At 39.3% G+C, this 19,466-nt stretch overlaps 1 protein-coding gene across 1 annotated transcript in view; it reads left to right on the forward strand.

Annotated features, from left to right (window-relative positions):
- YTHDF2 (YTH N6-methyladenosine RNA binding protein F2) overlaps positions 1–18,101 on the forward strand; it is a 37,233-nt gene extending 19,132 nt beyond the window's left edge. The window contains exon 5 of the mRNA XM_079918781.1: positions 11,577–18,101. Coding sequence (XP_079774907.1) covers positions 11,577–11,600 — 24 coding nt within the window. The 3' untranslated portion in view covers positions 11,601–18,101. The remainder of the gene's footprint in view (positions 1–11,576) is intronic.
- The last annotated feature ends 1,365 nt before the right edge of the window (positions 18,102–19,466 follow it).

Below are 19,466 nucleotides of genomic sequence, written 5' to 3' on the forward strand. Positions count from 1 at the left end.
GTCCCCAAGATTATCTTCATTTTACAGTTAGGGAACTGAGATTCAGAAAGGAGTAATTTTGTTAAGATCACTAGCTAGGTTGTAGAAGAGCTGGAATTCGTTTTGCCCCAAAGCTTTTCTGTTCTTAGGCCTTGCTGCATCTTCACATTTATCATTTAAAATAACTAACTGCAGTGTTCTATTATCTACTAATGCTTGTAGTCAGTCAACTCTTCGTTGGCTATATGAGGAGAGCATAATTGGTTGAAACTTAAACCTTCATTTAAGCACTTAGGTTTAAAACTCCCTCATCACAAGCATCAAAAGGGAGCAGATTGGATCTACTCTACCTAACCTTGTGAGAGAGTTGCTGCTAATGACAGGCAGCAAGAGTAAGGGAGAACACAAATGGTTCTGTATAATTACTCTGGAAGGTTAAGGTTATAAAATCGAATGGGAAGGTTTTAGGCTACCTAACTCTTTTTGTACACAGACTGCAAGACCTCATTTTAGTGGCAGAACTAGAGCCCTAGACAAGTTCTTGGGTAATTCAAAATCATTTATGACAAATGTTACCGTACTTGCAGTCTGTAAACCTGCAAAGGGGTCCCCGGGGAGGGGAGCAGGGTGGACATGGTGTGAGAGCTTCAGAGTATAAATTCCAAAAAAAATGGTAACAAGTTAAAGCAAACTTTGAGTCACCTGGAAAGTATTTACAAAAATACTGATAACTAGGTTTACCCCTAGATTTACTAAACTGAAATTTTATTTAGTAAGCTCCCTAGGTAGTTCTTAAAAGGATTAGAAGCAGTTGAAGAGAAGTTTCCCAGTTTGTACAGGTTACCATCTGAGAGTTACTTACATGCAGATTCTTGTGTTTCCTCACCTACTGAGTGGGCACCTTTGGAGTTGAGGCTTTGGAATCTGCATTTTATCAGCCCTGTAGGTGATTCTCTTGTATTTAAATTATAAATGTCATTAGGTAGTGTTTTGTATGTCCCCCACCTCAAATTCCTCATGCTTATTTTTCCTGTAAGTTTCTTCCTTTGCTCTGTAGTCTTCCTTCCAGTCTCTGCCTGCTAGTCTCAAGACTTCATCTTTTTTTTTGAGATGTTGAGTTCATTTTTATTAAATATTAATCAGAACCATATGAAACTGCCATATTTCTGGGTCAGAAAAGACTTCATCTTTAGAAGCAATGTTAGAATTCACAATGTGTCTGATAAGTCTGGCTGTACCTTTTTATACTGTGGCCTGCCTTAAGGCTGAAAGGGTCTTTTGAGTAGTGTTTTTCATCAGCTATCAATATTATGAGCCTCTAGTGAATTGCTTGTATTGTTTGTTCATTAAAAGGTGCAGATGTCTTTGGCTGAATATCCTCCGTGTTACTTGTTATAAGCTACTCCTCAGAGGCATTATGGCTACTTCTAAGAGGCTTTAATGTTTTAAGTTTTACATTATTTTATTGTATCCTTTTGTGAGCACATTAATTGTTTAGAGTTGTTAGATAATTTTAAGCAATAAGATTTAGTGGCTACTAACCATCCTGAAGTTGCCTGAAGATGTTAACCGAGTTGTTTTTTTTAAATTTATATATTTTATTTTATTTATTTTTGGCTGCGTTGGGTCTCTGTTGCTGTGTGCGGGTTTTCTCTAGTTGTGGCGAGTGGGGGCTACTCTTCATTGCGGTGCACGGGCCTCTCATTGCAGTGGCTTCCTTTGTTGCGGAGCACGGGCTCTAGGCGTGTGGGCTTCAGTAGTTGTGACATGTGGGCTCAGTAGTTGTGGCTCGCGGGCTCTAGAGTGCAGGCTCAGTAGTTGTGGCACGTGGGCTTAGTTGCTCCACAGCATGTGGGATCTTCCCGGACCAGGGCTCGAACCTGTGTTCCCTGCATCGGTAGGTGGAATCTCAACCACTGTGCCACCAGGGAAGCCCATGGCAGGCAGATTTTTAACCACTGTGCCACCAGGGAAGCCCGTTAACTGATTTTTAAAGGTAATTAGTTTTTTGGGATGTGGGAAGGGATTCTGTTATTCTATTAAGTATATTACGTATGATGGGCCTTTTAAAAAGTTTAGGTGTATATATACATTAGGTAGATATTATTAATAAGCATGAATGCTAGATTCTGTTTCCTTGTTAGCATAGTATTGAAAAGGCTAGGAGCTCAGAAGATGGTGTCATATCTGCCACTATCAGTGATTTGAGTAAGTAAACTTTTGAGCCTCAGTATTTTATGAAAACGGGGGAAAAAACTTACTGGGTTATTAGGATTAAATGTATATATACAAGTGAAGTACTTGCATACAGGTCTTTTATGAGTGATTGTTGTGATCCATAATCTCAGGCATATAAATGTATATATACACATAAATACACCTTCATTTATTTTACATCAGTCATCACATTCTTCAGCAACTTTTGGCATGATACCTAATGCTACTGAGTTTCCATTTTGGGGTCCCACCCTTGGAATAGACTGAGGAGGGCACAAGACGAAAGGGCGATCAGTTAAAAGGAGTCTGTGGCAAAGTCGTATTGAGAGGGTACAGTAGCTTGGACTAGAGAGGTATTAATGGAGGTGTTGAGGATGGTTCGACTGGAAATTTTTGAAGGTGGAACTGGAGGTTATATCATTTATCAGATATCTGGAAAGCATATTCAGTGATTGCTTCATTCTTTCTGAACCTACTGTCAAATGCTGGGAGTGGGGGGGGGATTTGACTGACAAGCTATTAAAAAACCTTATTTGTTTAATTGTATTCGGAAGTGTTTTCAGAAATTGATTTTATTGTGAAATTAGTTTTTGTTCAAATGTAGTTCTTACTGGAGAGCCAAGGAGTGATTCAAAGAATAACTGAAAAAATTTTAATGTATCTGTCTTACCGTTTGTTCTGTTACTAGTTAAGACTTATGATTCAGGGCCTGAAAACAGTAGATTATCCAGGCTTTTACTTCTGACCTTGTTAGTGAAATGTATATAGGAGTTCAGCTACTAACTAACAATCTTGGAAAAGAATTTGATGGTAGGAAAGGTTATTAGTTAAATGCATTTACTTCATCCTAGTGCTCCTATGCCAGTTCCCAGAAATTTATTTCAAGTAAGTGTCCATTTCTGCACCTAGAAAATCTTAAAAGGGAGGGAATATATGTGTGTTTGTGTGTGTGTGTATAACTCATATTCATAGCATCAGAGACTGTTATGATTGATCAAGGAGTTCACTGGCAGTTCAGTGGTTAGGACTCCGCACTTTGACTGACGTGGCTCCGGGTTCAATCCCTGGTCAGGGAACTAAGATGTCACAGGCCTCACAGCACAGTGCCCCCCAAAAAAAGATTGATTTCATAAGCCATATAAAGCATTGAAAGTCATATTAGTATAATCCTATTTTTTCATGTTAAACTATGTAAGCATTGTCTTATTTTCAGCCAGGGACCCTGAAATTTGTGTTCTTTTCTATCAGGGACCATGCGGATATAAGAAAACTTACTTGAGGGCTATTAAGTGAATTTTATCTGAGGGGTAGACATCAGATTTTAAAGTTAATAAAATTCTATCCGACAAATAAATATATGTGTGCCTGTTGTGTTTTATGGCCCACTTCAAAGTGGGGAGAGGGATGGTAGTAGAAATGAGAAAGGATATTAAGCTAAATAGAGGAAAAATTAAGCAGATTTATATCATAGGAAGAGATTTCAAATGTGCAGACTTTAAGTAACATTGCCACCTTGTGGCTTTTAGGATATTTCCTCTAGAGATGAACTTTTGCATTTTATAGTTATAGATATAAGGTGAGGAGGGACTAAGATGTGATGGGTGAATGGTGTGAGTATTAACCTCTAGTTGTTTAAGTGACAGACCAGATATTGAGGCCTAGAAACTTCTTGCCCTGGTTTATACATTCTTAGTTAATATCTTTAAATTTATTTTTATTTTGTAAAAAATTTTTTTAGTCTCTACAATGAACAATGAGATTGTGGACTGATTTAAAGATTAGGATGAATGTCCTAGTGAGAATTTTGTGATGAGGTGTGAATTCAGTAAAATCTTGCTCTGCTGTTTTCCTTTTTTCTTTATTACCATCACAGTATCCTCAAGCTTTAGGAATGCTTCTTCCCTTCCTTTTAGCATTTGGTCTGTTTTTTGGTTAACTGGGACTTTATGATTAATTGTGTGTTTGTGCTTGAGGATCTTATGCAGGAGCTTAACCTAGACTAGCCAGTCCAGCCTGTTCCTACCACAAATCTCACTGTAGCTTCCTTGAACATGGCACTAGGTTAAAAAAGGTAGTAGGTAGGCTGCAACATGACACCACCACCACGGGGAAAGCCAGTTTGCTGCACCACTTCCCCTGCTACGGTGGGTTAGTAGCATCTTCATGTATAAAAGCCGGAGTGTCCAACAAGACACAAATGCATGTTGTGTTTATGGCAGTTCCAGCTGGGACTTGGACCCATTGGAGGTCCCAGCTTTTTTTTATGTGTTCTGCTCTTTCCTTTTATTGTGTATCTTGTCATCATTCTTCTGTCCCCCACCCTCCCAACCCCAGCTTTTTCTTTATTAAATATTACCAAGGTAGGACTGGTTAATTAGAAATGTTAATAAATACATCTGACAAGTGAAGTCTTTCGACCATAAATTGTCAAAGCAATTTAGTGGAATTCCCAGTGGTAATAGGAAATAGTCACAAAAGTGAAAGAAAAGACCTGCTGTAAGAGAAGTCTTTTATGGAAACCTAAAAGGTTTTAATGTCCCAAAGTGGTTAAAATAACGGTGCTTGTGTTAGAATCTTCTCTGTGTCATTTTTTTTCTCATTTTAGAAGACTTGTAAAAAGCTGATAGGCAGATTTTTTTCTTTTGCTAAAATACCCTCATGTTTGGTGATTTTAGTGTAGGTATGAGGAAATAAACACATTTCAAAGTTTCATGAGTTGTTAAACACAACTTTTTATTTTTATTTTTGGATGTGTAGGGTCTTCGTTGCTGCAAGCGGGCTTTCTCTAGTTGCGGCAAGCAGGGGCTACTCTTTGTTGCGGTGTGTGGGCTTCTCATTGCGGTGGCTTCTCTTCTAGCGGAGCATGGGCTCTAGGCATGCGGGCTTCGGTGGTTGCAGCATGCGGGCTTAGTAGTTGCAGCACACGGGCCCTAGAGCGCTCGGGCTTCAGTAGTTGTGGTGTGCGGGCTCAGTAGTTCTGGCTTGTGAGTTCTAGAGCGCAGGCTCAGTAGTTGTGGCACATGGGCTTAGTTGCTCCATGGCATGTGGGATCTTCCTGAACCAGGGATCGAACCTGTGTCTCCTGCATTGGCAGGTGGATTCTTAACCATTGCACCACCAGGGAAGTCCCAAATATAACTTTTTAATGCAGCCAATTTTTGCAGAAGAATTAAATGAACTATCCCCCAATTTATTAACATTTTACTTTGAAATAATTTCAGACTTGGAGAAATTTAAAGAATAGTGCAAAGGACTCCCACATACTCTTCACCCAGATTTACCAATGTAATATTTTGCTACATTTGCTGCATCTTCTCTTTGGAGATACGTGTGAAATTTTTTTCTGAACCATTTGAGAGTAAGTTCCAAGACATCATGACCTTTTCTCCTAAATATTTTGCTGTGTAGTTTGTAGTTCCTAAGAACAAGAACATGCATTTATGAGCACGATGCAGTTTTCAAAATCGGGAAATTTAACCTTCACAATACGATTATCTGATCTACAGATCTTATTCATATTTTTACCAGTTGTCTTAATGTCCTTGGTAGCAATTTTTTGGTGGCGGGGGGGGGTGTCCAGGGTCCAGTCCAGGATCTTTCAGTTTTATGTCTTTTTAGTCTCTTAATCTGCAGTTATACACACATACTCACACACCAACATCCCACCCATTCATCCCTTTTGTTTGTTTATGATATGACATTTCTGAAGAGTATATGCTATTTATTTTTGTAGATGTCGCTGCTTGTCTGAGGTTTCCTTTCCTCATTGTGTATATTCAGATTATGCTTTTCTGGCAGGAATACTACATAAGTGACTTTGTGTCCTCAGTGCATCACAGTAGGAAGTATAAGATGGTCTGTTTATGCCGTTATTAGTAATGTTTACTTTGATCACTTATTTAAGGTATCCTGGTTCTCCACTTAAAGGTACTATTTTCCTTTTAATAAGTGGGAAAATAGTTTGAGACTCTATATAAATATCTTTTTCGTCATCACATTTTTTAAACATCTTTATTGCAGTATAATTGCTTTACAGTGGTGTGTTAGTTTCTGCTTTATAATAAAGTGAATCAGTTATTCTCATCAAATTTTCACCCTTTAGATTTAGCATCCATTGCCAGTTCTTGCCCAATAAAGATATTACTGTGATAGTTGTTTACTTATCATTAAGGTTGTGTAATGCTCAAATTGGGTGATGGCAGGCCCTTCAAGCAGGATCCTCTGATTCATTCCCGTTTTCAACCAATTTTTTTTTTTTTTTTTTGGCTGTGCTGCGTGGCTTTTGGGATCTTAGTTCCCTGACCAGGGGTTGAACTTGTGCCCCCTGCAGTGGAAGCTCAGAGTCCTAACCACTGGACCTCTGGGGAATTCTCCCAAGTGTTCTTTTTGTTTGGTTTTTATTTTTTTTAATATTTGTTTATTTGGTTTTGCCGGGTCTTAGTTTTGGCACGTGGGTTCCTTAGTTGCAGCTTGCTGGCTCCTTAGTTGAGGCTTGTGGGTTCCTTAGTTGTGGCATGCATGTGGGATTTAGTTCTTGACCAGGGATCGAACCTGGGCCCCCTGCTTTGGGAGCGTGGAGTCTTCTATCCACTGCATCACCAGGGAAGTCCCTTTTTTTTTTTCTTTTTTAATAAAAATGTTTAAAATAGCTAGTATTTAAAATCTTGTGAATTGTTTACAGTTTTATTATTGGTGCCAAATTCATTTTACTTTTCAAGATGGTATGATGTGAATGCTTAAGTATCTTTATAATCTCTGAGAAGATGGATATTATCTTTATCATTTGTAAATATATAAGCTTATTTTTTTGTGTACACATCAAAATTGTATCTGGAAATAGAAGAGCAGTTTAATCAGCTTGCTGAATTGTATCAATGTAATATTTTCTTGATGTTGATCAGGAGATTAAGGCAGCTAGTGCCATTTGTTGTTTGCATGTAATTTCCATAATTTAAGCTTCTGTCACACAGGTTTACATTAGGGCACAGGTGGTACTTGCCCTCTTGGTATAATTGTGTAGCTAAGATTCAGGAATAGTTTTTTTTTTTTTTTTTTTTTTTTTTGCGGTACACGGGCCTCTCACTGTTGTGACTTCTCCCGTTGCGGAGCACAGGCTCCGGACGCGCAGGCTCAGTGGCCATGGCTCATGGGCCCAGCTGCTCTGCGGCATGTGGGATCTTCCCGGACCGGGGCACGAACCCATGTCCCCTGCATCGGCAGGCAGACTCTCAATCACTGCGCCACCAGGCAAGCCCTAGTTTTTTCTTTTTTTATGAATTTATTTAATTTTTGGCTGCATTGGGTCTTTGCTGCTGCGCGCGGGCTTTCTCTAGTTGCGGCTAGCGGGGGCTGCTCTTCGTTGTGGTGCGCGGGCTTCTCATTGCGGTGGCTTCTCGTTGTGGAGCACGGGCTCTAGGCGCATGGGCTTCGGTAGTTGTGGTTCGGGGGCTCTAGAGTGCAGGCTCAGTAGCCGTGGTGCACCAGCTTAATTGCTCCGCGGCACGTGGGATCTTCCCAGACCAGGGCTCGAACCTGTGTCCCCTGCATTGGCAGGCGGATTCTTAACCACTGCACCACCAGGGAAGCCCCAGGAGTAGTTTTATGTTACGTTTGAGGCAAAATTGAACACAGGTGGATTTAGTATCACATTATAGAGGAACAAACTTTGTGTTTAAAAATGAGATGACTTAATAAGTGCGATTTCACAGTGCTATTTTGCATTTCTTTTGACTAAATATTTTAAATGCTGTTACTAAGCATTGTGATGAACTTACAAGTGTGTATTACTATTTGTTTGTTTTGACGAGCTGCCTGGCGTGTGGGGAACTAAGGTCCCCTGATCAGGAATAGAACCAGTGCCCCCCCCTGCAGTGGAAGCGTGGAGTCCTAACCACCGGACCACCAGGGAATTCACATAAGTGTGTTTCTTAGGGAAAAATGGATTTGGCAAAGTCTAGGTTTTCTAATTTAATGGTACAATTTGGAGCATGTAAGTTTATTTGTATTCCTGGGGTTACATTACATTAAAATAATAGGCAGAATTTTTTCTCCAGTTTTTTTTGTTTTTCTGCTAGTCCGTTTTGTTTTTTGATGTATTTCAAAGAAATTGTCATTATCAGTATACTTCACCCCTAAACGTTTCAGCATGCGTATCATTAACTAGAGCTCAGTATTTGTTTTACGTATTTTTTGAGTTAAATAAAATGCACAAATTTTAAGTGTATATTTGCTGAGTGCTGACAAATGTACCCATCTGTGTAACCCAAACCCCAATGAAGATACAGAACATTACCATCCTAGAAATTTCCACCCCCACCCCACCCCAGACAACTACTGTTCTAATTTTGTCCCCACCGTAGATTCATTTTCCGTTATAAAACTTCACATAATTGGAATCATACAGTGTGTATTCTTTTGTCTGAGGCTTCTTTCATTCATCATAATGTCTTTGAGAACTGCTTCTCTTTTAGATCTGCAATTCCTTCCTTCCGTCCGTCCGTCTGTCCGTCCGTCCGTCTTTGTTGCTGCACATGGGCTTTCTCTAGTCTGGCAAGCGGGGGCTACTCTTCATTGCGGTGCGTGAGCTTCTCATTTTGGTGGCTTCTCTTGTTGCGGAGCACGGGCTCTATCTAGGCTCGTGAGCTTCAGTAGTTGTGGTGCACGGGCTTAGTTGCTCCGCGGCATGTGGGATCTTCCCAGACCAGGGCTTGAACCTGTGTCCCCTGCATTGACAGGCGGATTATTAACCACTGCGCCACCAGGGAAGCCCTAGATCTTCAATTCTTGAATTCAGAGCAAGGAGGGTGCTCCCAGACCCATAAAAAAAACAGATCTATATGTGCTAAAATTTAATAATCTGTAAGACATATTAAGTGACGGGAAAAAAAGCAAAATGAAGTGTGTTTTGTATGCTGCTTGTGAAAAGAAAAAACAAAAGATGTAATAAGTTTTTATATGCTTAAAATAACTCAGGAAGGACACAAGAAACTGGTAACAGAAGTTGCCTCTAGGGATTTCTCCCATTTTTATTGAGATATAATTGACATACAACATTGTTAAAGGTGTACTACAACATAATGATTTGATACATGTGTTTATTGTGAAATGCTTACCACAATAAGTTTAGTTAACATCCATCACCATTTTTTTTCTTGTGATGAGAACCAGAATTTTACATAAAAGTCAACTGTAGCCTGTTATCCACTGCTAAACTCATAAATAAGTTTGTGAGTGAGCTTAGCTAAAGAACTGTTCTTTGCTTTCTAGGAGCTTTTGGTTGAGTTGGGACTAATTTTATATGAAATAAGTCAATACAATTTGATTTTCAATTGTGGATGCAGATTTAGAAGCACCTTGAAAACTGCAGTGGTTGAGGAAGTCTCAGAGAAGGAAGGGGTTTTGAAGTGTACCCCAGGGCCAGAAGGCCAGGCATTCTTGGCTTTTAAAAGCATGGGAATGAGATTTAATCAAGAAACACAAAGAAAAGAGTCCATATTTCCTGAAACTAAAGGTAGATTTTGATTAGCAGTAGAAGAGAGGTTAGATAAATAGTATCCATCCAAATTAAGAAAGACTGAACGAGGTAGATGAGTTTATGATTGATAGGAGAACCTACTCCTATCACAGCACAGGGGGAACTGTATATTCAGTATCTTGTAATAACCTGTAACAGAAAGGAATCTGAAAAAGAATATGTATACGTATGTATAACTGAATCACTTTGCTGTATACCTGAAACTAACACAACATTGTAAATCAACTACAATTTTTTAAAAAAAGATTGATATGAGAATCTAGGTGCTTTTGTAAGTTTCATTTTGGTCAATGCCAGAGGGTTTTGGTTTTTTTTTTAGTTGTGATTTTCCTATTATAAACAATATATTAATTATCAAAACTTTGGGAGAGTTATAGAAAGGGGAGGGTCAGTACTGCAGCCCAGGAACATCAAAACTTTTGAGGTCCCTTTTATGTTGGATTGAATTTCTTTTTCTTATTCTTGAATTGAGTTTGATTTCCAGAAACAGTGTGTGGGTGAATTGTTTTATTAAATTAATTTTATAAAGGTTGAAGTTTCAAAATGACTTATTTTGAAAATATCCCAGATCCTTGTATGTTGGTGAGTTTATCTCTGAATTCCTGATATGTGAAGTGGGACATCACAAAAAGATAACTGTTCCTTCTGAAATTTACTGTTTTTATGTCCTTGGAGTAGTTTAGTGGTGGTAGTCAGTTCATCACAGAGCCTCACTTAACTTTGTTGACTTTTACGTAAATGTTTGTAATGACATGGTGTAGGTAAAGAGCCATATAGCCATGGATTTGAATCTTGGTTCTTAGGTAACCTTGGTCAGTTAACTTTTTTGAGCTTTAGTTTTCTTATCTCTGAAGCAGGAATAGTATAGTCCTTGTAAGGTGGTTATTAAGATCATTATGTACAGTGCCTGGAACATGGAAGCCCATAAGTAGTATTTGCTGTTCTTTCTTAATAGGAATCATGTTTAACTTCAGAACCATAGTTACCATAAGGTGAATGGGAGCAAATGACTCTATTCATGTGGCTTGATGAATCGAGTCTAAGTTCAGGTCTGTGTGCTTGCTCCTAACCACTTAATGCTTTTGCTTTTTTTGCTTTTGGTTTTGCTTTTAAAAGGCATGTGGATTGAGTCATATTTTTAAAAATCCCAATAAGTGAGGTAGTGTGTGAAATGGAATGCTGTTTGGGGTACATTTAGGAAAGGCTCGTAAAGAATGATTCTTAATAAGGAAGGAGCATTTAGATCTATTTCAGGGAAAATGTAAGAATTGCATTCAGTTTTCAAAATCCACTTCTGAGTGGATTTTAAACTCTCCCTAGGGGAAAAGGATGATTTTCTTGCCTGCTATGGACTAAGAGCTTTCTATATGTCGACTCATTAATTCTCCCACCACCCAGATACATATCCTCACTTTATTTTAAAAAAAGGAAATTAAGGCCTATGAATATGGTTAAGGCCTTGGGACTAATATGGGATGACTCTAGAACTGTTAGGGCTTATGCTGCTTCGCTGCTGCAGGCCATTGATAGATACATGTTTGAGTTACTTAGGCCCATATTTTGGGGAGACTGACACATATTAGCGTAAACCAACTATAATAGGAAAACAAATGTGTTTAGTCAGTTAAGAATTTTAAAGTCAAAGAAAAATAATTTTGTATTAATTGGGGTGCTTGAGTGCAAGTACCTTGGTTTAAAATATAAGAAGTAAAAGTTTTTATTTGTGGGGAATATTCTATTTAGCACAAATAATTAAATTTCTGTTGAGTTATTCTATGAAGTTGTAATTCTTAAACATGTTCAGATAAGTTTTAACTAACCATTTCAATTTTTTTTTAACTTATAGGAACGTCAAGGTCGTGGGAAATAAGAGGCAGTTCTGCACAGACTGCAGCAACGGTTGCGTCTGCATATCCTAAGAGGAAAAAAATTGACCTTCAAGAGAATTAGGACTTTTTTCTTAATTTCATTGACTTCAGAGACGATTGCAGACTTGCAGTTTAAGTATTGGAATTTCACAAAAGACATAGGACTTAACTGGAAAATGAAAAAAAAAAGAAAAAGAAAAAACTAAACAAAAAATCCCTCTAGGTAGTTTAGGTGAAAAATGTCCCTTTTATTTTGGCTTTGGTTGTGATTTCAGAGCATAATGCTTTGTTTTTTTGTCTTTTTACTATGTTTTTCGGATTTTAAAGTCCGTAAGTGCATACAGTTTTCTCTAATTTTTAAACCCTTTCCTCCCCCCATTTTGACATTTGCACTTGGAGAACACTTGAGTTTTGAAGGTTTTGGGCATCCACCCCAGAAAGTGGGAATTTGTTTTTTCCCTTCTGAACTGGAAGAACATTTTTATGAAGAATTTTTGTCTTGGAGAATTTAACAGTGTTACCCAAGGTTGTGTCTTTAAGGGTGGTTCATTTTCTCTGACCCTTTGTTATTCAAAGTAAAATACTAGGAGTCCTAAGAAATGTTCTGTTCTTGTACATTATACTGATTAAGTCAGGATTAATTTGATTTCAAAGCTAAGAACAGTGGTAAAAACTTGTTTACAGAAATGCATTTTGGAAGAGAAAAATATTGTAAAACGTGTAGTGAATGTTTCTTCAGTTTCTTGTTCAGCCAATGAGGAAAGGGCATTGCCTTTCTTTTTACCATTAATCACTTCTCAATAAACGTGAGATCCTGTTGAGCATCACTTCTAGTACCATTTATTAGTATTATTTGAATCTGCTATATTTTATGAAAGCTTTGGAGTATAAGGAGTTTTAAGAGGTGAGACAGCAACCATTTTTAGAAAGTTCACTGAGATGGAATAGTTCAGGCTTGCTTTGGTACCCAGGGTTGGATAACCATGACCTCTGCAAAGCAAGATGGGCCAATATTCATAATGCTTTATTTCTGGATATTTCCCTGAGAAGGTAGAGCCACTGCTATGCTAAATTGTTCAACAAATATTTGATCGTGAGTGCTTATTAGGTGCCAGGCATTGTGCTAATAACTTTGAGGAAACCTGGCCACATATCTTACGTGCAGAGTAGGTAGAGCCCAGTGTCGAGGTTTTAAGTGTTTAATCTGAAATATGACTTATTTAGGCAGGATTCCATGTGGTCCAAGAATAAGAAATTCCAATGGGCTTGAATCTTTGTGAACCATATAACCGTAATGTTAATTGATTCATCCTTGTTTATTTCCTAAGGTTTGGAGCTTCTCTGCCTTAAAGATTTTTAGCCCTTAAGATGTCCCAATTTTGGAGATTTAGTTAAATGTGTAAAAACTTCTGTAGTAAGAAAGGGTTCTGAAAATGGATTATAATACTGTTGGACCCTGTTTTGCCCACAGATTACTTATTCATCCTATTCTACACAGCCCAGGCTACTAAATCAAGGGTGCGATAAAATTAATAAATGTTGATTTTGTAATTAGCGTTATTGTTGACACTTTGAGTTGAGAACTTTTCTCTGCCTATCTGAAGCACCGCACAATATACCTAGATATTCCTATTTGCTAAGCTTTTTGAAGTATATTCCCCCCAGATTGGGGAGTCCTTTGTGCTTTCATCGGTTTGAAGATGCCCAATTTTGAATTGGAAATGTAGCATTTATTGCTTTCAATTTTAGCTGAAACTTCTGTGACTTCTACAGGACTCCCATGGGCTTGATGGAGGTTTAGTATTTCACCTTTGAAAGAGAAAAAAATATCCGGAGAAAAGCAAATTCAAAATCAGTTTTACCTAGATTTTCCTACCTTGTATTCAAGTTGGATATGAGATTATTCAATATGCTTTTTTACAGTTTGAAATGCTAGTGCCTCAGTATTTAAGCCAGTCCTTCCCAGTCTTTATTTTTACATCACATAGAAACTACTGGTGTGGCTTTGAGGACAAGCTGAAAGGAATTTGGAGCCCTTAAAAAGGCTGCTCACCCAGCTGTCCCTGAGTGAGTGTTGAGGGAGGCAGGGTGTTGAATTTGTGTATTTTTTTAAAAACCATACTGGCCTTGTAATGTATAAAAAAATTAGATAATATTCACTCTTAAAGAGTTGGTCCAGAAGTTGGTTTGGTGAAGATCCCAAAATGCAGCTCAACTAGTTCTCTTATTTGCTAACAACAACTTTGCCAGTGGAAAGTGTTGACTTTTGACTATTTGCCCTTAATGCTTTGTTCTGTCATTTGTGAATGTAAGACTTTGGATAGCCATGCTTGTTTACTGTTCTCCTTTATTGAATATGAGGGGAAACTGAACAATCTCACAACGTGCCATCGGTGTTAAATTCAAAGCATTTTTTAAACCTTTAATATCAAAAAGTGTATAAGTCTTATATTCACTAGATTTAATCTTAGTTACACTTGATTGGCTACCTTCCCCCAACATGTTCCATTTAAAAAAAAACTTATTTTGCAGAAATGGTGTGAAGAGTTCTCATACACCCTTCACTCAGCTTCCCTCAAATGTTAACATTTTACATACCATGGAATGATTTTCAAAAACAGTAAATATTGATACAGTACTATTAACTAATCTATAGACCATATTTGGATTGTGCCGGTTGTTCAAGGAATGTCTCTTTTCTAGCTCAGCATCCAGTCCAGGATCCCACAGTATGGTTAGTTGTCTCTAGTCTGTAGACTGCAAGTTCTTCAGTCTTCATCTTTTATGATTTTGACACTTTTGGAGAGTACTGACCAGTTGTTTATGGAGTGCCCCTCGAGTTGAATTTGTCTAATACTTTCTCACTATTATATTGAAATTATTTTTTTGTAAGAATACTGCAAAAATCATATATGGCCTTCTTAGTGCATTATATCAGGGTACATGATGTCCATATGTATTATTACTGGTGATGTTAACTTTGATCACATTAAGGTAGTATTTGCTGTATTTCTCCACTGTAAAGTTATTGTTTCCCTTTGTAATGAATTAAGTAACTTGTGGAGGAATATAATTTTAAACTATCAATCTTTGGTTCACTAATTTTGACGTCTTTGAATTGTTATTCCCCGGAACAAATACTGCTGTGGCGTTTGCCTAATGTTAATTCATTATGTCTATTGTTTCTTCTACATTCATACTAATTAGAATTCTGCTATAAGGAGGAGCTGTCCCTTCTCCCCATTTTATTTATTCAGTGATATCAGTATGGACTTTGTATTTTATTCCATAGGTCAATGCTATCATTTAATTTCTTGCTCAGATTGTCCCACCTTTGGCCATTGGGACCTCCTTCAAGTTGGCTCCTGTGTCTTTTTGACATGCCCCTGATGTTTTTTGGAGCCCTTCTGTAAGATGTTCTTGGCTAGTCTTGTATTTTCAGTGCCCCAGCCCCATTTTTCAAAAGGAACAAAGGTTCCTTTTATTGGAGAATATTTAGAAACCAATCGTTGATTTCTTTTTTAAAGCAACATTTTAAATAGCAACAGATTATTAAAGTGGAGTTTTTATTACTCCTGTAGGTGAAGAATTATTTAGCCTAATCAAAACACCTAACCACTTTATCTCTTCCTCCACTTTTGTAGAGCTTTTATACCAGTCTTCTGGAGTTGTGGAGAGGGCTTTTCACCTGGCATAATACTTCACCTAGAGTGAGGTCCAATGAATGTAGGTTGGTTTGCACCCTTCCATAATTTCTATCTTTAGCCTTGTAAATAGAGACCCAAAATGTTGGCCTCGTTTCCAACGCATCTAAACTGTTCTAGGGGTTCAGAGCTTTTTCTACCTGTGAAAAAATAAATGGTCATATACTGAAGTTTTCTGTTTTTCATTAGGGAGCAGATAGCACTTGAATATTGCCGCTTTTATTTGAAAAACAATTTTTCTGGAGAAGTAATCTTGTGTCATGAATGTAGGGCCCTTCCCTCTGAAAATGAAAGTGAGAGTAAAAGTGTCCCTAGGATTCAGATATGATAAAGCCAGTTTACAATCATTTTTGTTTTTTGCCTTGGGTAGTATTGCTACTTAAGACTGTATCACTCACTGCTAGTGGTTTCTGGGCAGCTGGTGGAACTCCTTACCCCTGAGAAGCCATTCTTTGAAACTAATAATTTCAGCTGCAGGGTTTTTTGCACGTGGAAAGCTGACATGGCTGTGGGGTAAGACATCCATAGCGAGACTAAGTGGGTTGGAGAAGGTCCCACAAACCTGCTTACAGGTTTCCTGATCTGGCTCTGTAGCCCCGCCTACTGGAGAGTTTAGGGTGGCCCCGCCTGCCCTGCCCCGTCCAGCAGCTGGGCTCGGTGACTGGACGGCGCGAGCACGTCGGCGGCCATGCATGGTGGCCACTGCATCGTGACCCGCAGGGAGGCAAACCTCTGTCCTGCTAACGTGATTCTCTCCATACTCCCGCGACCCCGTCAACTCTAGCCCGCTGCAGCCTGGGGGGCCGCTCAGCATACCCGTTCATTTTGTGTGCTTTTCCCTTGCCCTATTTTACCGCGAAAAATGTGGGTTTAAGACGGTGTCGCCATTGCCTTTGCACCTGCGCAAAAGCCTCTCCCAGTGCCAAACCCTTTACCTTCATAGGTGAGCTTAGGTCTCCTATGGGACGGGGAGCTGGAATTTCACGCTATCCTGCTCGCAGGGCAAAGATGACATTAGTGCCATGCGTGGCTTGTTGCTCTCCTACCTTTTAAAATAATGATCGACCGCGTGGCTGGCTAAAGTTTGTAAAACTGTTACTGTGGCCCCACCTGCTGGCCATAGGCAACGTTCACGTGCTCAAAAAAGAAAGTTACTTTGGAGTTGCCTTTTAAGGGGAAGCTCTCTGAAGAAACTCCCAATTTTGCTGCTTTGTCCAGTTTTTCGTGTTAGTGTATTCATCTGCTTTTCCCATCTATTCATTCATTCTGTATTTTGTGAGCCCCTGTTGGTGCTATTGGGCACTGGGGGAAAGGGAAATGAATAATATTCTTGTCCTCAGAATTTAGTTTAAGGATTACACTGTAATACGGTTTAGAGTTGGGGAAATACAGGGTAGGAAGAGAAGAGGGGCATCTACCCAGCAGATTGCTATTTCAATATTGGATCTTCCTTCCTAGCTTTTTCTTAATCAGTGGAAACCACGAGCTCCTTGCCTCTTTATCTTCCTTCGCAGTTTCCGCTCTCCTAGGTACTCTGCTCCATCATTGAGATGTCTGATTGGGCAAGTCAGGGAATTACTCTGTGCACATACTTCCTCATTGGAAAGAGGAAATGACCTCTGATGCCACTTGATGTATGATTTTTGCAGGGATTTAAATTCATTTTAACTACTAGTGCTTTTCTAATTAAAACCACCAGTCCAGACGGTTACATATAGAATAAAACAATATATATATCTTGGTATAACACTTTGTTATCTATCCTTCTAAACCTTTTAAAAATGCTTTATGATACATGTAAATTCAGTATATAGTATATAGCATGTGTGTATTCTTGAAAGTAACCCATATAATTTTAAGTTATTTTACAAAAATGGAATAATACAAGACCATCTACAGTGTCCCCTCCTCCCCCCATCACAATTCCATGAATTTCTATTTTGGTCTGCTTGAGAAGGACCCAGGTCTTCTGTAACAACTTAATATGGCTGGCCTTCTAGGATCCTGGAGTGAGCAGTGCCCCAAGGGCCTAGGTCTCTGTCATCAACAGCTACCTGGCAGAACCCTGACCTTTTCATCTTGTTCTTCTTAAGCACTGGGACCCAAACTTTTCCAGACTTCTGTTTCCCCAAAGCCTTTCAATGTGAAGAGTTTCTGTTTCTCTTCAGTGTGAAGAGTTTCTAGGCACTCTGTTTTTAGAGGCATGTCATTCCAAATCAAGGCATTTTGCTGCAGAAGTATAGGACATGTCCTGGGCGTGCGGGAAGAGTAAGCTGGCCAGGAGTGGATAGGGGAGTGCTGCTAAATGCCAGGCAGAATTCTAGGCACCGCGGCGATAGCAGAAAGCTAAGAGCTCCTGCCTTCAATGGGACTTCAATTCTGGTGGAGAGACAGACACATTTGTCATGTGTGATGAGTACTATAGAGAAAAGTAACACAAGATAAATGAGGCTGGAAGAGTCATGCTAACAAATTCAGAGAGGTGAGTGATGAAGACAAGCTGGGTAAGGCTTTGAGAGGGAAGCACTCACTTTTGAGAAAAGTGTATCATCACCTTTTCATTTTACCTCACCTTACCGCACCTGTCTTCTTTCCCAGATTAAATCCATGGTCCATCATAATCCCCCTCTCACCTCGTCTTCACCATCATCCCCTTGCCCCTTACTCTTGCTTCATCTATTTTAATTGACAAACCACAATCCTGGTTACATATAACTGCATCTACCCGCACCTCTGCAGTTTAGAGTGGTTGGAGAAAACATTCAACCAGTGTCTTAAATTCATGATCAGCAACCTCAGGAGGGGGGATCATCAACATTTGCCCCATTTGTTCAGTTTCCTCCTTACAAGACAACCATTTCATACCTTCTTCCTTTCCTCAAACCTCCAACACCTTGTATTCCACCTTTACTCTCAATGACTTGACTGAGAAAAAATAAAGCAATCAGAACGAGACATAACCTACTCCTTCCACTACGTGTACTTACCTCACCTCACATAATTGTAGATCGATGTTTCTTAAAGCCTGGTCTCTGGGCCAGCTGTATCAGCACCACCGGAGAACTTGTCAGAAATGCAAATTCTTGGGTCCCACTTAAGACCTACTGAATCAAATTCTGAGGGTGGGGCCCAGCAATCTGTGCTTTTATAAGTGCTCCAGGTGATTCTGATGAAGCTTAGTTTGCGAACCAATGCCCTTGGGACTATGCATGTTTCTGTCTAGAAAGAGGCCCTTCATTTGTGCACCAGACCTTCGTCTCTCAGCAACTAAGGAACATGGCTCCATGAAATCTCCCTCTTCCACATCCCAATTTCACCTCTATTGGATCATTCCCATCAGCGTAAAAATGTGCCGCTGTTTCTCCCATTTCTTCCTTCAGTTACCACCCGTTTCTCTATTCCTCTTTGCAGCAAGACCCCAAAGAGGAAGCTGTTACTCACTGGCTCCATTTCTTCTTCATTCTCTCTAAACCACTCCAGTCAGGCTTTCATCCTCTGCTTTCCGGTGGAACTGATCATGTCAAGGTCACTGGTGACCTCACATGGTTAATTCTCAGCCTTTATTTAACCTATAAATGGCATGTGATCTCCTTGATATACTTCCTTCACTTGGATTCGAGCACAGCATTCCTCCTGATTTTCCTCCTGTTTTACTGGTTGTTCCTGCTTAGTCTCCTTGGTTGGTTCCTCCTCTGCTTTTTGTCCTCTTGATGCCAGAGTGATCCAGGGCTTAGTCCTCGACCCTCTACACTCTAAATTTCATCCAGTCCTGCGGCTTTAAACACCAACCATGTGTCAACAACTCCCAAATGTAGAGTCAGTCCAGGTCTGTCTCCTGAACTCTGGTATATTCAGTTGCCAGCTCAGCCTCTCCACTAATGGCTCACCAACATCTCAAACCCAACACTTACAAACCTAAACTCCTTCCTTCCTCATCTGCCCCATCTCTTGTAATAAATTCATCTCTCCCATTTCTCAGGCCAAATCCTGAGAGTAATGTTTGATTCCCTATCTCACATCATTTTTGGCAGCAAATCTTACTGGTTGACCACTTCCCTCCGTATCTATGGTGAAGTTACCATCCTTTCTCACCTATATGACTGCACCAATCTCTTAGCTGGTCTCTACTTGCACTTTTGCTTCTTACAGTCAATCCTCCACACA

Source organism: Stenella coeruleoalba (genome assembly GCF_951394435.1).
Source record: "Stenella coeruleoalba genome assembly, chromosome: 1".
Classification (NCBI taxonomy): Eukaryota; Metazoa; Chordata; class Mammalia; order Artiodactyla; family Delphinidae; genus Stenella; species Stenella coeruleoalba.